Source organism: Octodon degus, unplaced genomic scaffold, assembly GCF_000260255.1.
Source record: "Octodon degus isolate 3935 unplaced genomic scaffold, OctDeg1.0 scaffold00089, whole genome shotgun sequence".
NCBI classification, from domain to species: domain Eukaryota; kingdom Metazoa; phylum Chordata; class Mammalia; order Rodentia; family Octodontidae; genus Octodon; species Octodon degus.
Genome location: NW_004524665.1, coordinates 970,813 through 987,367, shown reverse-complemented (window position 1 = coordinate 987,367; position 16,555 = coordinate 970,813). Strand labels below are relative to the sequence as shown.

The 16,555-nt window shown below is 43.9% G+C and overlaps 1 protein-coding gene across 2 annotated transcripts in view; it reads left to right on the top strand.

The window, feature by feature from the left end:
• Dner (delta/notch like EGF repeat containing) overlaps positions 1-16,555 on the top strand; it is a 340,243-nt gene that overhangs the window by 290,267 nt on the left and 33,421 nt on the right. For both annotated transcript variants that reach the window (XM_023722281.1, XM_004637300.2), the window contains one exon: positions 8,197-8,319. In XM_023722281.1, the coding sequence (XP_023578049.1) occupies positions 8,197-8,319 (123 nt within the window). The remainder of the gene's footprint in view (positions 1-8,196; positions 8,320-16,555) is intronic.

The window sequence follows — 16,555 nt, the reverse complement described above, 5'->3', positions numbered from 1 at the left end:
TTTTTTTTTTCAGAACCAGGGATTGAACTCAGGCCCTTGCGCTTGCCAGGCAAGCACTTATTCCACTTATTCCTCTTTTTTATATCTTTTATATTAATTTTATTGAGAAAGTAGCAGTGAGACAGTTTCAAAACAGGTTAGTAGGACAGTTATAATAATTAATATGTTGCATATTGTTGTCTTTGTAGTAGTTATTCATAGTATAAATGCAGACATGATATCTTGTCTAAATGCTGTTAGTTCAAAACTTCTTCTCATTGAATTAAGAGAAAATAGCTGTATATCTATCTATGCTAACTATTTTGTATATTCAGATATATGCGTATTTTTTTCAAAATGGTTCTTCATTTATATCCCCCTTTTTTCATAATTTTATTGAGAAACAAATAGCAATGAGACAGTTTCAAATCAAGTTGGTAGGACAGTTCCAATAATTAACTCATTGCTTACTGTCTTCCTAGTGGTTATTTGTTGTACAAGATGAAGACATAATATCCTATTTACAAACACTATTAGAACAAATCCCTCTATTCCTTGAGTTAAGAGAATGTAGCTATATATCTATCCTAACCATTTTGAATACACAGATACACAATGGTCATTCATCTGTCACATTGGCTTTCCTGATGGGAACTTGGCTTTCCTCACTGCTGAAGGAGCTCGGGACCTCACTGTGGCTGAGGACGGCTGTGGTGCTTTTAGGGTAGCTCTGGTGCTTACCTTGAGTGTTGCTTCCTAGCTCCAGTGCAGATCCCTCAGCCTGCTAGCACAGAGCCTTCATCCCGCTGGCACAGACTTTCTAGCTTCCACCACTGACCTTCAGGCCTTCCCAGTGCACATCTGTGAAGCAGGCCTGCATGAGACATTGTCATGGGCTCTAGGTCTTCAGCTGGATTTGTGGGAGGCATTGTAACGGCCTCTAGGTTTTCAGCTAGCCTCATGCAGGATATTAGGATCTAGACTCTTAGCTGTATTCTTCGGTCTTTAGCATGGGGACAGATTTCCTGCACTCTTTGTATATGACTCTTTGGGGGTCTTATAAAATGTGTCCTGCATTATATTGTTTCCCTTGCGAAGCCTCCAACCACAACCTTGAGAATGCAGAGTGTGTAGTAAATCTCGAAGTGGCCTGTATGTCCACCATCAGATGATGGATATGGGAAATATGTTCTCTACACACAATGGAGTGTCACTTCATTCTGTAGAAAGATAAACTTTAATAGGAAAATGGATGTACCTCAAGACATAAGGGAAAGGGGTTGGAAACTCGCTTAAATATCATGTGACTTCTTTTATTTGAGAAACCCAAAATGTAAGAAAAGAGTAAAATAAAAGACAGATAGTAGGAAATAGGGTGAGAGTTTTACAAATGGGAAGGGAGCCAGGAGGTGGAAGGAGAAGGGGAGGGAGATGAAAAACGAAGTGAGTTGTGCTGTGAACACATTCCACCGCCCCATGAAGAATGTGCGCCTCACATACCACAAGCGTGTACTCAAAAAAAAAAAAAGGCTCCATACCCTCCGGTGCACAGGACAGCTGGCAACAATAAAGAGTGCTGTGGACCAGAACATCAGGGTAATTGTCCTTCTTTATCCTTGGGATGTATTCCAAGATGCCCAGAGGATGCCTAAAACCATGAATAGACCAAACTCTGTGACCACCCGTTAGTATCTGAGAGGGGTGGCCCAGCTGTGTCCCCACTCCATGGGCACCCAAATCGGAGGATGCCCAAGCCCTCCTTTCTGATGGTATTGTATCTGCATATAATCCATGAGCAGCCTCCTTTCTACTGTAACTCCTCTCCAGACTGCTTATACTGTTGCAGTGTAAATGCTATGTAAGTAGCTGTTCAGCTGTGCTGTTTAGGGAATACTGACCAGGTGAAAAAGCCTGTACATGTTCAGTCAAATGCAACATCTTTCCCAAATATTTTTGAACAAATGAATTGAGTCTGTAGGTGCAGAACCTGCAGATACGGGGAGCGCACTGCACTGTGCCTACCCAGCATCCAGTCCAGGTACCCTGGAGAGAGAGGTGATTCCCCAGCCCTGCAGGACAGCAAGAGCCTGTGAGATTTATTTCATGCTGTTCGTAAGGCTGTGCAACTTACAAGGGATGAGTTGTTCATTTCTGCGGTTTCCCATTTATTATTTTCAGGCCAAACTTTGCTGCAGGTAATTGAAAGTGAAACTTCAGAGAAGGGGAGAGCCATTGCTGTGCCACGGCTGAGAATTCCCGAATCAGTTTACATCCCTCCATGATTCTTGTGTTGAAGCTCTAACCCCAGTGTGAGTGTTTCTGGAGATGAGGTCCTGGAAAAGGTCACTAAAGTTCAGTGTGACCCTCTCTGATTCTTAATTCCTCCCTTGTAAAATGGGACCAGTCATGCTTATCCTTTGAGTTTTGAGGATGAAACAAGTTAGACACACAAAGCAAGTGTTCCTGGTGTGCTGCGGGACTGTGAGCTCCTTGCAGGTGGCAACCGCACCCCTAAGCTCTGTGCCTGGCCACCAGGACCCTCTTGGGGCAGGAAAGGCACAACTTAAGTGAGTGTTGACAGTGGTATTTGGGGTAGTGGTTTAACTATGGTGGTTGCTACAGCTTTTATGTACCTGTACTTTGGGCACAGCTATGAAGACTACAGTTGAGCCCTCGACCTTCAAGTTTATATTGTAGCAGAGGAGGCTAAATGATAATCAAGTAAAGAAATCAGTTAAAATATTATCTTTTCCAATCTTCTAGTGGAAATCAACTGAATTCTATGATTAACCTGGTGGTGGGGCTACGGACACAGTTGTGGTGGTTAGGATGGAGTTTCAACGTGATTGGTCTTGGGGTCCACCCAGGAGTTGGTGGCATGGCTTTGGGGTCTGTCTCTGCTCTGCCCCACTGGCATTCTTCCCCTGCCCTGCTTCCCAGCCACTGCGAGTCAGGTGGCGTGGCCTTCCACCATAGCCATGGACTGAGATGAGCATGTATGAGAGTCCTAAGCCCACTAAGCCTGTCTTCCTTGAAGTTGTGGATGTTGGGTATTCATCTCAGTGCACAGAAAGCTAATACATCAGCGCTGTCAGAAAGCATTCTGAGGATGTGTTTTGGTCTTCCACAGTGTCCATGTGCTGTTTCTTCCATTGTCCTAGAGCTACTGCCCTCGTGAGGTGATTTCCCAATATGGCAAGCAACTTCCAGTGCATTCGTTTCTCCGTTGTGCAGGAGCATATTCCAGGGAAGTGCCGGGCATCTCAGATCGGTGCCGCACACACTCAGCAGTGAGGTTCTAGGCTTGGAAGGTTAGGAACAGGGTCTTGCCACATGCAGGTCCAGTGGGAGAGTCCACAGTGGCACAGGGTGCTGGGCTGCTGCTTTGTGGTTGAAGAATACTCTGAACAGTTCAAGAGGTTAAGTAGCTCTCATCCTTACTAACATCTGGTAGAACTTTCCAGGCAGTGGGATAGGGACCCTCACCCTCATTTTCCAAACAACCTTGCAGGGGCAGGCTAGGTGCCATTAGCAGCCATCGTGTTGATGTCTCCCGTGAGCTGCTGCTCTTCCACACCAGTGGTCACTCACGCTCCCTGGAGCCTGTGTACTGCTAACCAGCCCGCTGAGGCACCCTTCTTCATGGCCACTCATGCTGTGTACTTTGCCCTCTGCCCAGCCCTGTCCTCTGTGGCGATCAGCCTCCTTTTCTGCTGCTGAGCAGCTGTGCAGATCTGCCTTCAGCCTTTTCTCCTTTTTTTTTTTTAAAAGTATTAAGGACAGGGTCTACAGAGTCTACAGTGTCTCACTAGGTAGATCGGACTCAGTGATTCTCCTTTTTTCAGCCTCCCAAGTGCTGGGGTTACAGATGCGCACCACCACGCCCAGTCTCAATCGCTGTCTCAGCGCGCTGGCATGGCATGCCAGGGCTTGAACCCTGGCCACTGTGCTCTGCCTAAGCAGGCGCTTTAGTCCACTGAGTTATCTGGCTGCTCCCCCCCCCCCCGCACTCTTCTTAATGAAAATGTCAACACCAGTTCCAGGCAGCTGTTGACCAGTGCTCTTCCATGCAGTTCCTGCCCATTTCCCCCTGTCTTGTACCTGTCCCCAGGAGTCCTGAGTGAGACACGGCCAGCGTTGGGGTGTGTGTGGTCTTCCAACCCTGATTTTGCTTTGGCCAGACCTCTCTGTGCTATGAACCCCATCTTCCCACTCTGCCTGAATGTGGCAGCCAGCTCCAGGACCCCCTGCTTCACAGGTCCTGTGCTTGCTGAGGTTTCTAGACTGTAGAGAACTGAAGGGAACAAAATATTCAGGGACAAGCTGTAGAGATCAGAGCAGCAAAGATGGAAATTCTGAAGAAGGTACTCTCATTCCACTCTTATTTTAATTTTTAAAAAAGTCTTTGGACTAGCCTACTTTTTCAGACCCTGGGCATACTGCCCTGAGCTAATTTGTTTGCTTGAATTAATTACCAGCGGGAGGCAACTGCTTCATTTTCATGGTGCCTTTCTCGTTGGGAAGGTACGCAGTTTCATTGCAATGGTCCGATTTCGGCTTCTTGGCTCTGACTGTAAAGGGTGCCTCGATGTCTCCATAAAAACATTTAAATATTGCTGTCTCTGGAGAAACCCTTTTAGAATATGAAACCTTGTCTTTCTTTTTTCCCCTAAGGAAGAAAAACATCACCGGCTTAATTATCTCTGTAGAATAACTTCCTCCTTTGCTTTTCATGTTGCTGGTGGAAAAAAGATAATGATACTGTTTTCAAAACATGAGATGATGATGAATGATTTCATGCAACTGGGCTTGCTTTTGATTCTTATCTGTATAAATAACACCTCAAGTCAGAGGTTAGAGACTCATGTCGGGTTATGTGTTACCCTTCCAATTGATAAAAGACCAGCTGGGAAAGCAGATACAGTGGCAGAGATGGTGCATGTGATTGGGCTTCATACAGGTTATAAAAAGATTCTGATAATTAGATTTTTGCTTTTAAAACAGGGTCTTATATAGCTTATGTAGCTCAGGCTGGTCTTGACTTACTGTGGAGTCCAGGCTGGGGTCAAACTCATGTCAGTCTTTCTGCCTCATCCTCCTGAGTGCTGGGTTTACAAAAGGGGAGCACCATGCCCAGCCAGGGTCCTTCTAATTAAACAAAGGAGGCAGAAGGCGCTTAACTCTATACATGCATGCACTACTTGTGAGAAATGGGCAGCATGAGATCCAGCTCTCACAGCAATTTTGAACTGTGTGTTACAGGACTGCGTGCCGTGTGCACATGGCTGTGCAGCCAGCGCGTTCTGAGACCCAGGTCATCTCGCAACCCTTCATCCATGGAGCAGCAGCTGCCCTGATTCCCCTCTCCCCCACCTTGGCGGCACCTTCTACTTTGCGCTTCTGTTAGTCTGACCTCACACAAGTAGAGTCAGGCAGTATTTGACCTTCTGTGACTGGCTTATCTTGCCTGGCATATGACAGGATTCCTCTCTATCTGTGGGGTGTGTGTGTGTGTGTGTGTGTGTGTGTGTGTGTGTGACTGAGGACTGAACCCATGACCTTCAGACTGAGCTACATCCCTAGCCCCTTTTTAAAAATGTTTTGGGACAGGGCCTCACTAAATTTCTAAGTTGCCTGGGCTGGACTCTCCTGCTGCAGCCTCCTAGAGTGTTGGGATTGGGGTATAATATTTTACAGTTATGTATGCAGCATATTTTCTGTCTTGATTTATTGGTTAATGGGCATCTAGTCTGTTTCTACCTACTGGATATCATGAACAGTGCTACAGTGAACTAATAGCTCTTTGGGATCTATTTTTCAATTCTTTGGGATAAATATGAGGAATAGGATTGTTGAATCATTTAAATTAGTTTTTGAGGATCCTCCATACTATTTTGCATAACAGCTATAGCATCTCACATTCTCCTCAACAGTATGTGAACTTCCAATTCTTGCACATTTTTGCTAACACTTGATATTATATATAAAATATTACATTTATTATAATAAATATTACATATATATATATATATATATATATCTCCAATGGCCATCCTGACACTTATGTGGTATTTTTTTCACCATCTTATCATGGTTTTGATTTGCAGTTCTCTGATGATTAGTGATACTATTTTTTTTGTACTTATTGCTCATTTATGAGATCTTTTACCACATACAAAACTCAACTCAAAATGGATCACTTAGATATGAAGACCTGAAAGTATAAAACCCTTAAAAGAAAATAGAGGATAGCCTTTATGGTATTGGTCTTGGCAATAATTCCTTGAACAGAACATCAAAAGCACAGGCAAGAAATGTGGAAATAGACAAGGGTCACTACATCAAACTAAAAACCTGTACCACAAAGGAAACATCAGTAAAAAGTCTACTTCCTGAAGGGGAGAGAATATTTGCCAGCTATATATTTGATAAGGAATCAATATTCAAACACTTGCAAAGGGAAAAATCATCCACTCACTCTAGACCAGGAGTCAAGAAATTTGTCCAGTAAAGGGCCAGGAAGTCAATATTTAGGCTTCACAAGCCATATGGCCTTTGCCACGATAGTCTACTAGTGTGGTGTGAAAACAACCGCAGACAATAGTGAATAAGTGGATGGGTGTGGCATGTCTGAGAATGTTATTGACAAGAGTGGGCTGGGTGGGCTGGGTCTGTAGGATGCAGTGTGCTGACTCTTATCTGGAACACCTTCTCCCTCCAACCCACCCTACTTTTTATAACCCAAAATGTCTCTAAACATTGCCAAGTACCCTCTAGTGGACAAAGTCACTGTTAGTAGAGAATCTTTGTCTAGGTGGTCCAAGTGCTGTATGGCAATACCTCAGTTCATGGATGCTTCTGTTTGCAAACATTTTGATTCACAAAGAAAGGCATGCAGCAGGATGTTGCTTCTGTTCACAAACTCTACGTCGGGCGACCAACAGGACCATCTGCCCCACACAAGCACAAATGCAGCCACCTTCCCCAAAGCATAAGACAAATTATGTTCGTCAACCAAGGCTCTCCGGTGGAGTGCAATAGGATGTATTTCTCTGCAATTAAAAATCACAGGGTAGGGTAGAAGAATTGAAAATGACAGTATGTTTGTCTTAGGTAGGTCAAGGTCTCCTCAAATGGGCCATTAACACTGCCTAAATTTGGAAAGTAATTCAAAAATAACTGAAATGGCAGCACACTTGGAAAGTGCTCTGTTAATAATGCAAATATGAGCTTAACCTACTTTTGTGGCAGTGCAGGAAACAAAACAGTCACACATTCTCACGTTCTAATGGGACTTTCAGGGTTGGAGGGCTGAAAAGGCTGGAGAACGCTCGCATGGCTAATTCCCATTTGTGCAAAGGTTTATTTTTCCTTCATATCTGAATTCAGGACTAAGAAAGGCAGAGTGATTTTTGAAAGCACTCACATGTTTCTCATTGTTTGGACAAGGCCGGACAAAAACGGCCTGGTTTTGCTGCAAGCTGGCGATGACATGTTTTTGAAAGTTGAAAACAGCGTAACACCAAGGAGTAAAATCACAAGGAATATTGTCTTCTCGTTTTCTAGAAGAAGCACCTACTTTAAAAATAGGAGACTGAAAGTTATCTTAAAAAAATTAATTGTTGGTTTCTTTTTTCTTCAATCTCATCATACTTTTAAGCATTAACAAATTAAGTACAACTTTAAGTGTTACAATTTATAAAATCATATGTTTCAATAAACAATAGAGTGAATCCATGTTTCATTAGGAATTTTAATTAAGCCTGATCACTCAGTTTTCTCTCGAACGACAAACGAAATGAATTGATGCTTTTCTCATCTAATAATGCTCTTTCGTTTTTCTGACTGTCACAGACCACAAGTGTGGTTGCAGCCGTCCTTGAGAGGACCTGCTTGTCATTCTCCTGCTGTTAATCTCAGCCTCCGAGATCTACAGGTGGCAATCTCAGGGGCCCCGTCCCTGCACACCAGAGCCCCTGGATCACTCCGTAGGGGGAGCATTGCTTCTTCCACATTTGAGACTGCGTGATAAGAACAGGGTTTTTCTTCTGAGCCTTCCCTCAGATGCACGTGTCGGATCCACTTGAGTACTCAGCTGCCCAAATGGCAGGCATCTGCGCATCCCTTCCAGGGACAGCCTGTCAGCCGACTCGCAGGCCGGCTGGCTATGGATTTAATGGGCTGCTTCTGACCGCAGGTTTTTCTCTCTGCTCCTAGGTTACCATGGCCTGTATTGCGAAGAAGAGTACAACGAGTGCCTCTCTGCCCCCTGCCTCAATGCGGCCACCTGCCGGGACCTGGTTAATGGCTACGAGTGCGTGTGCCTGGCAGACTACAAAGGTGAGTGCCGCTCCACCTCGCTGACCAGGGTGGTTCCAAGCGAGCTGGTTGATTTCTTAGCTTTAATGCACAGATTTCCATTGAAGCATGCATTTGTTTAGTGTCAAAATCAAATGCTGAGGCCTGGAAGATTTATAGCTCCAGGGAGACCAATCTGCAATTCCCACCACCCCCCAGGTGATACAGCAAGACTGTCTCTCCTGCCCTTTCCAGCTTTCTTTTCTGTTGAGTGCATAAAAAGTTGAGAACAAAAAGGGACGTTTCGGTGCATCAGGAGGTATATGCAGAAGGCCCTCACCATGTAGAAGAGGAACACCCAGCAAGGTTGGCTGTGCAGAACGAATGCTGTACCTGCCGGGGGAGGGCCAGTTGGAGTCTCACATATTGGCACAGGACTTAATTCTCACCAAATGAGTCAGTTAGGAGGGAAATGTTAGTTCATTTCAGTAGACGCCTGTCAATGTCACTCTGGAAAAACAGCCGCCACCGACAGGGTGTTTATAACATGTGGAGCATGTTCTGAGGCACTTGCGCTCAGTAACTCATCGAATCCCTTGACAACCTCATGGGGCGGCTGCTGATGGTATCCCCAGGAGCCCAGCCAGCCCGGTTCCTAAAGCCTTGTCCCTGCCACTGCCTTGGCCTCCAGCCATGGTTCATGGGCAGTGTGGCTACCCTGAAGCCCAGATAGCCTGGCCAGCGCTGAACCTGGAGAGCCTGTTTATTACCTGCTGGGTGCAGCTCTCTGTTGTAACTCCAGGGCTGGCCTCGGTTCCTGCAATAGCTGTTTTGCTTAACCTTTCACTTCCATCATTTTTTTTTCTTTTCAAAGTTTTATTGATAAACATATAGCAATGAGACAGTTTCAAATCAAATCGAGAGTACAGTTTCAACAAATAATACACTGCATATATTCTTCTTAGTGGTTAATTGCTGTACAAGATGCAGACTTGTGATCCTACTTACAAACACCATTAGAAAAAATCATTCTATTCATTAAGAGAATGCAACTATATATCCATCATTGTTTATTTAATACCTCCTACCTGCCTGAGGGCTTTCCCTTATGGTCACTGCGGCTTCTCCGGGACATGGCTCCACCTCAGGCCAGCCCTAGAGAAGGCTGGAGCTGGGCCATGGCTCTGCACTTGGCAGGTTGGGTGCTGCTTTGACAGTGTGGTGCTTTTTGAGAGCCGAATGCCACCTGCACCCTCAGAGCCTGAGGGCAGGCATGCTGGCCTCATCCCCATGGCCAGTCAGTTGGAGATCCAATGGAGCTTGAAAAATAAGACCTCATTCAATTTTGGAATGGAGAACAAGGGAAATAAGAATCAGGGGACACTGGCTGCTCTTTCTAACCATGCCATGAGCTGCCTGGAAAGCCAGGACAATCCTTTCAAGCTGAAGAATCTTCATTCTGTCAGTTAAGCAAGGACAGTGATGCTTATAGAGATTTTGTGTCTCTTCAGTAAAAGAGATAGAAGGGAGAATATGTGTCCAAATTTTTTTTTTGTGTGTGTCTGTGGAAATTGAACTCATAACCTCATGCTTGCCAAGCAGGCGTTGTGCCACTGAACTATATATCCCCAGCCCATTTCACAAATTAAATCTGCTGAAATCCTTTAGTGTATGGTAGAATTTTATGAAGTAGATCTCATCTTCATAAGTAATGAGGTCAATAAAGAGATGCATTCTGAATATGCCCCTTTTCTATCTTTGAGATTTTTTTTTTTAATGTATTTAGTACAGGGTCTACAGGTCTCACTATACAAGTCAGACTCATAGTGATCCTTTTTTTTTTCTTTTTCTTTTTTTAAAAATAATTTTATTGATAAATAAATAGCAATGAGACAGTTTCAAATCAAATAGCTAGGACAGTTTCAATAACTAACACACTGCATACATTCTTCTTAGTGGTTAATTGCTGTACAAGATGCGGACTTGAGATCCTATTTACAAAACCATTAGAACAAATCATTCTATTCATTAAGAGAATGTAACTATATATCTATCCTAACCACTTTGAATACACAGATACAAAATGGACATTCATCTGTGTACCCCTTTTTTGCTAAGTTCCATTATTTGGATATTATAGGTGCCTAAGGAGAGTCACATGGAGAGAAAACACTCTCTCAGGTTTTCACAGAGAGCACATTGGCCAAGCAATGGCCGTGACTCATCCACATGGCTGACACTGACAAAGGTTCTACAATCTGAGGTACAGGATCTCAGGATAAATTCTGAGGGGATTTCACTGACCTTCTCAGACCCAAAAGCTACAACTCTTGTTGCATAGGTCTTGCTTTACCTTGGTCTTAATCATCCAGTAGAAAAGTATGAAGACGAAATATAGGAAATAAAGCCATGCTGTTATGTTGAGCTGTAGGGGACTCAGGTCAACAATTTCTGACATTGCCAGTTAAACAGAAGACCCAATGCTATTATGGGCTACTGGACTCTTTTAGAATATTTTGCTGAGGTCCTTTTGTTTTCATCCTCCCAAGCACTGGGATTACAGGCATGAGCCAGTATGCCTAGTCTCATTCATCATCTCAGTGCACCCCAGGGGTGAAGCCAGCAATGCATGCCTGGGATAGAACCCTGTTCCCTGCATCTGCCTAAGCAGGCACTTTAGTCTGCTGAGCTATCCAGCTGGCCCGAGCTTTTGTTTTTGCTATCACTGTTAAGTAATAAAAAATATAATTACATACAATGCAAGTCCCTAGACGACAATCCTAGCCTTTACCCTAAGCTACATCTCCAGCCTACATTTTAATTCTTATTTTGAGACAGGAGTCCTCGAATGCTGGGATTACATCCACGATCCTAGCCTTTCTCCATTTTTTCTTGGGTGTTCCAAAATTTTGCCTCTTTCTCTGAGTTCCATATTGAACTACTCAGTCCTACCATATAAGTGACTTAGTCTTCATTGGATAAAAAGTGTGTCATCATGTGTAAAATCTTCAGGTTGGTCTGGCTTTCATACCCTGATGATAGTGATCCTCAAACTTGAGGACAAAGATTGTGCATCAAACTGAGGACAAAGATTGCTTGCTTCAGCCTCACAGTTTCTACCTGGCTGGGCTGGGGTGGGACCCAAGCGTTCCAATTTCTGGTAAACTCTCAGGTGCCAGTGATGTGCTGGTCCATCACAATGTCTGCCGTATAAACTTAGCTGAAATCACAACCCCTGAACCTGTGCCCCATGTTAGCTAACCTCATGCTGCTCATCCTGCTGAAAGGTAGTCTTTGTATGCTATAAATTCTGCCCTTCTATCTGTCCAAGAACTTTCTCTAGCATTCCTATTAGCACATCTTCAACTTTGACCTCTCCTCAATCCTTTCCTTCACCTTATGAATATTGTTCATGTATTCCTTACTCCAAGAAAGCGAAGGTTCTGGAAGATGCCTGCTGGGGGCTACGTCTGACAGCTCTGATCTCTTCTGACTCTGATGACCATGACTTGAGAAGATGAGGGTGCTCTGCAGGGGATCTCAAACATTTTTTGACAAAATGGCCAGGTGCTGGGAGGTTTTGCTTATGCTTCTTAGGAGTGGAGGATGGAGGGTCCAGGGAGAGCAGGGCTCAGTGAGCAGCTGGGCTGGACAGACACTCAGGTCACAGGGGGTGAGGGTGCCTTGGGTGACCCTAGGAGACAGAGGAACCCCCTGGCCTCACAGAGACTGGGTGCCCTTTTAGAGAGTTGAGCTGAGCATGTCCTTTACATGGAAACGACAGAATAATGTTGTCCTGCTAAAATCTCAGGGAGTCCTGAGAACCTCAGTTAGGAGAATTCTCTCCACCACTGACCTTAGCAGACAGGCCCCTCTTGACTGGCCCATCTAGTCCTGGAGGCAAACAGCTCCAGTGCCGTCTGTCTGCAGAGGCCTCCACCCTCCAGCCTGGCCAGGACAGGGACCTGCACCAGCCAGCCAAAAATGGAGGAAAAAAAGAAAAAAGTTAGACTTGAGCCTCCGAACAGCCGAAAGAGGAAGTAAAATGACTAATGTAAACTGCTCAAAACTGACCTGCCATCTGGAAAAGCAAAAAAGGAGGAACTACTCTGTGATAGACACAAAAAAATGAGGAAACCATGGGTGGGAAGATAGGAAACGGTGCAAAAATCCTAGAGTTCTGTTTCCTTGCTGTTGGTGTGATGGAGGCTGCAGTGGAAGAAGGACCACGTGGAAATAAAACCAGAACCAACTGGCCTGAAGAGTGTGAGCTGGGGGTGGCCTTATCTTCAAATGGAGTGGGCTCTCCAAGTGCTTGGTGGCGACCATGCCAATCTGCGGTTGCCTCGTAAAATTTCTAAAGCCTGGGAAACAGACTTTCGTAAGATTTTGACAGGGTATGCAGGTTGCATACAGAAGAAAAGAGGCGAACCAGCCCTGAGCTGCTCTTTGTGAGGAAGGTGGCAGTCATGGCATGGGGCTTCCGATTCCAAAGGGAAGAGCACTCTGAGTGAAGCAGCATCTGAACGTGAGGGCAAGGGAGAGATGCCACTGCCCGCTCCAGGACATAGAAGCCGCGGCCCCCAGCACCCTCTCTAGCAATATTACTTTAAGGAGCGTCCTCACACGATGGCACATGCCTATAATTCCAGCACTCTGACGGGCTGAGGCAGGAGAATTGCAAGGTAAAGCACCTGTGCAGTTTCCTGACGTAGGGGGAACTTATTTCAAGTAAATAAATAAAAAAGAATAAGTGAAAAAAATCGGGGAATTTAGGGGATGTAGCTCAGTATAAATGCTTTGGGTTAAGTCTCCACTACTGCTGCTGTTGCCGCTGCTACACACACACACACACACACACACACACACACACACACACACATTGTTTTAAAAAGTGTTCTCATGACACAAGAATTAAATCAGCAAGACGTCTGGCAGGGAAAGATGAAGAGCAAGAGGAGCGCTGAGCCTCAGGTGCAGAGGTCACCTAAAGAGGTGATTACGGATGAGATATGAGCCTGAGGACTGCTAAACAGAGTATAGTTTTTATATTTTTATATAAATTCCATACGCGTAATCATCATGGGATAAAATTCTGTTCTTTACCTTTGTGTCCTCTTCTGCTTACTGAAAATATTTTCTTCTTCTTCTTTTTTGTTTCCACCAAGTCTTTTGGGAGTTGGTACAGAAGAGACCTGCTATGTTTCCCTACTCTGTATTCTTTTTTAAACACTTTTATTTGGCTCTTGTCCTGCTGGTTAGTATAAATGTATTTCAGCAAAGCCCATGGTGAGAGACCGAAAGCCGTCTCCTGGCACCTGCGACCCTTCCCATTCCTCTCACCCCTTCACCCCTCTGATTCCTGGGTCCCTCCTCATGTCCCGCGCTTCCTCTACTTCAGCTCTGTTGCTGGTTCTTTTCTCCCTTTTCTCTTTGAGTCCTTCCTTCCTGGACTCCCTAAACTTTGTGAGGCTCCCCTTGCATACCTGGGCTTTCCCCTACCTTCATCTCAGTCTTTGTTGACTCTTATTCAAGCATGTGTGTTTAATTGTCCAGGCAACATTGACCCCAGAGAGATGTGCCTTGGCCTCGTCCAATAGTTCCTTTCTGTTTACTCTGACGAGTCTGTCAGGCCTTGTGTTCTGTGCTTTCTAGGTTCAGACCTTACTTTTTCCTGCACCACATCACAATCACCCAATGTGGCAACTGTGCCTGTTCTTTCTCTAATTCTCTGAAACTCTTAAGTATGGGGTCTTGTACAAAGCAAATGCTCAATAGCTGTATTTAGCTAAATTAAAGTGCTGTTTAACCCAGCACTTAAATGAAGAAAGCCAACTTCCACATTGTCCTGAGATGTAAATTTCCACTGTGCATCAAGCCACTGTTAGAAAGCAAAATGCATCGAGGGACTCAGAAACTTCTTTCACGAACACGAAAAGGTGGGTGTGTTCTTCAGAGTTAGTGCAAGCTAGTTCACGGCTTTTGGTTTGTGTTCATGAACTCATATTGTCCACAAGGGACAGCTTCACAATTGCATTGGATTTTTTTCTAGCAGAATAAATAAATGATCAACCATGTACCTGCTTTAAATATTTGGAGATGAAGCATAGAAATTGCACATTTTGGGGCTGGGGAGATGGCTCAGTGGAATAAACACTTCCTGTGCAAGTGCAAGGGCCTGAGTTCAATCCTTGGTTCTGCAAAAAAAAAAAAAAAAAAAAAAAGAAAGAAAGAAAAAAAAAAGAAAAAAAATTACACATTTCAATTGTAATTATGAAGAAACCAGTAAAACATGTAGGAAAAAAATTTAGATTGCTTATACTTTTACCATACAACACAAGAGCAATAAAAATGTATTGTTTCTATTCTTTTTAATATCTTTATAGTTTTGGCTGAATAAAGCTACAGAAAGTTTGTACTGTTGTGACTAAAATTTAGCCACTCCCTTATTATGCAGAGTTGATTATTCTTACTGATTGCATCTGATAAGAGGCTACTATAAATAATTCTAGAATAAACACTGTATTCATATAATTTGCATACTTTTTGGATTTGAGGGGATAGTGTCTCTTAAATAAGACTGCTAGGCGTCAGTACATATTTGTTCATTTTTAAGTGCACCTCAAGTAAACTGATGGCTGAAACAACAAGAGTTCTTTGTTTGGTGGATAAGATCATCTCCTTTGCTAGATTCTGCTTAATCAGGGAAGGGCAATGTCTGAGTGTTTTGTGTGGCTTGCCCCCTTCTCCAATGCTGGGATTGATACAAGAATGAATAAGTCAGGATTCCTTTCTTCTTTAGGTTATAATTTTACCAGAAGAGCAGACCAAAGAAGGAATAATGAGACTGAGGCTAAGATGTCGATTGTCATCTCTGAGATGGTCTAGAAGATATGGAGCTGTGTCACAGTTGAAATACTGGAAAGCCTCACACAGAAAGAAAATTTAAATACAATAAGATGATGCCACAGAGCAAATTCTAAGTAGAAAGTCCAATTCCCACACATTGCCATAACCTAGCTTATTTTCTCTGGAGATAAAACAGTACATTTTAGTTTGCAAATGTAAATTATGGCTACATTTGGGAGGACAATGAAGATTTACAATTAGTATACTCTTCTTTGAATTCTTGCACATTTTAATTCTAAAATTCACTTCTATTAGAGCTCTGTTGGAATAGACATCTTTTCAGAAATATTGCTTCTCCATCCCTTAATATGAAAAGTATGCATTTTTATTAGTTTTGACTGAATTACAGTTTACTTTTGCTTGAGACTAAACATAAGTTTTGTAACTGTGCGTGCTATGGGCTCTGCCAGTGATGAGCCGTGTGTCATTGCACGTACTTAGTCTGCAGTGTGGACCTCATTTTCTATGATGAAGTAGTGTGTTTCTGAGGTATGTTTGGGATCTGGAATGGCTCCTTCCTCCTCTGGCAGTCTCACCTGTGTGTCAGCCAAAGTACACTGGCACCTGGCACCTTGTGTGAAAGGACAGGGCTCTGGTGTTAGAGCCATCGTTTCTTCAGGTTTTCGAGATCCGTAGCAGAGTCAGACAGAACAGGTAGGTTGTGATGTGGAGCAATAAACTCTGAGGTGACGGGATAGTACCTGCTCTCAGCACTCAGGGGCACAACCTGATCATTTCAGGGAAAGAGTCAGTTCTCCAGTGAGGCACATGTGCCTTGGGCTTGGCAGATGAATTGGCACCTATGAAGGTGCCAAGGAAGTTCAGGTTGGAGAAGACAGTAAAGGAATCCACGCATATCAGGAAAGCAGGATGCCTGAGATGGTGGTAGGCAAGTGCCAGGGGTGCATAGGGAATGAGGAGGAGGGCAGAAAGGGAGATGTGGAACCCTAAGAGGAGGGCTTGGTGGAATCCTAAGAGGAGGGCTTGAGTGGAGGCATCCTGGTACATCAGTAACACCTGGGACTAGATGTTCTCTGTAATTAAACATTCTAGCTCAAGGTTGTTGCAATTTGATGAGCAATGGAACAATGTGGCATCTGTCTGTTTGTCTGTCTGTCTGTCTGTCTGTCTGTCTGTCTACCTACCTACCTACCTACCTACCTACCTACCTACCTACCACCTACCTACCTACATTCTGTTTGTTTCTCTATCATCTTTCATCTTTTTATCTATCTACTCATCATCTATTATCTTTCATGTATAATCTATCATCTAGGTACCTATCATCCATCTATCTATCTACTATCATCTATCTTTAAAGTTTCTCTCTCTCTCTCTCTCTCTCTCTCTCTCTCTCTCTCTCTCTCTC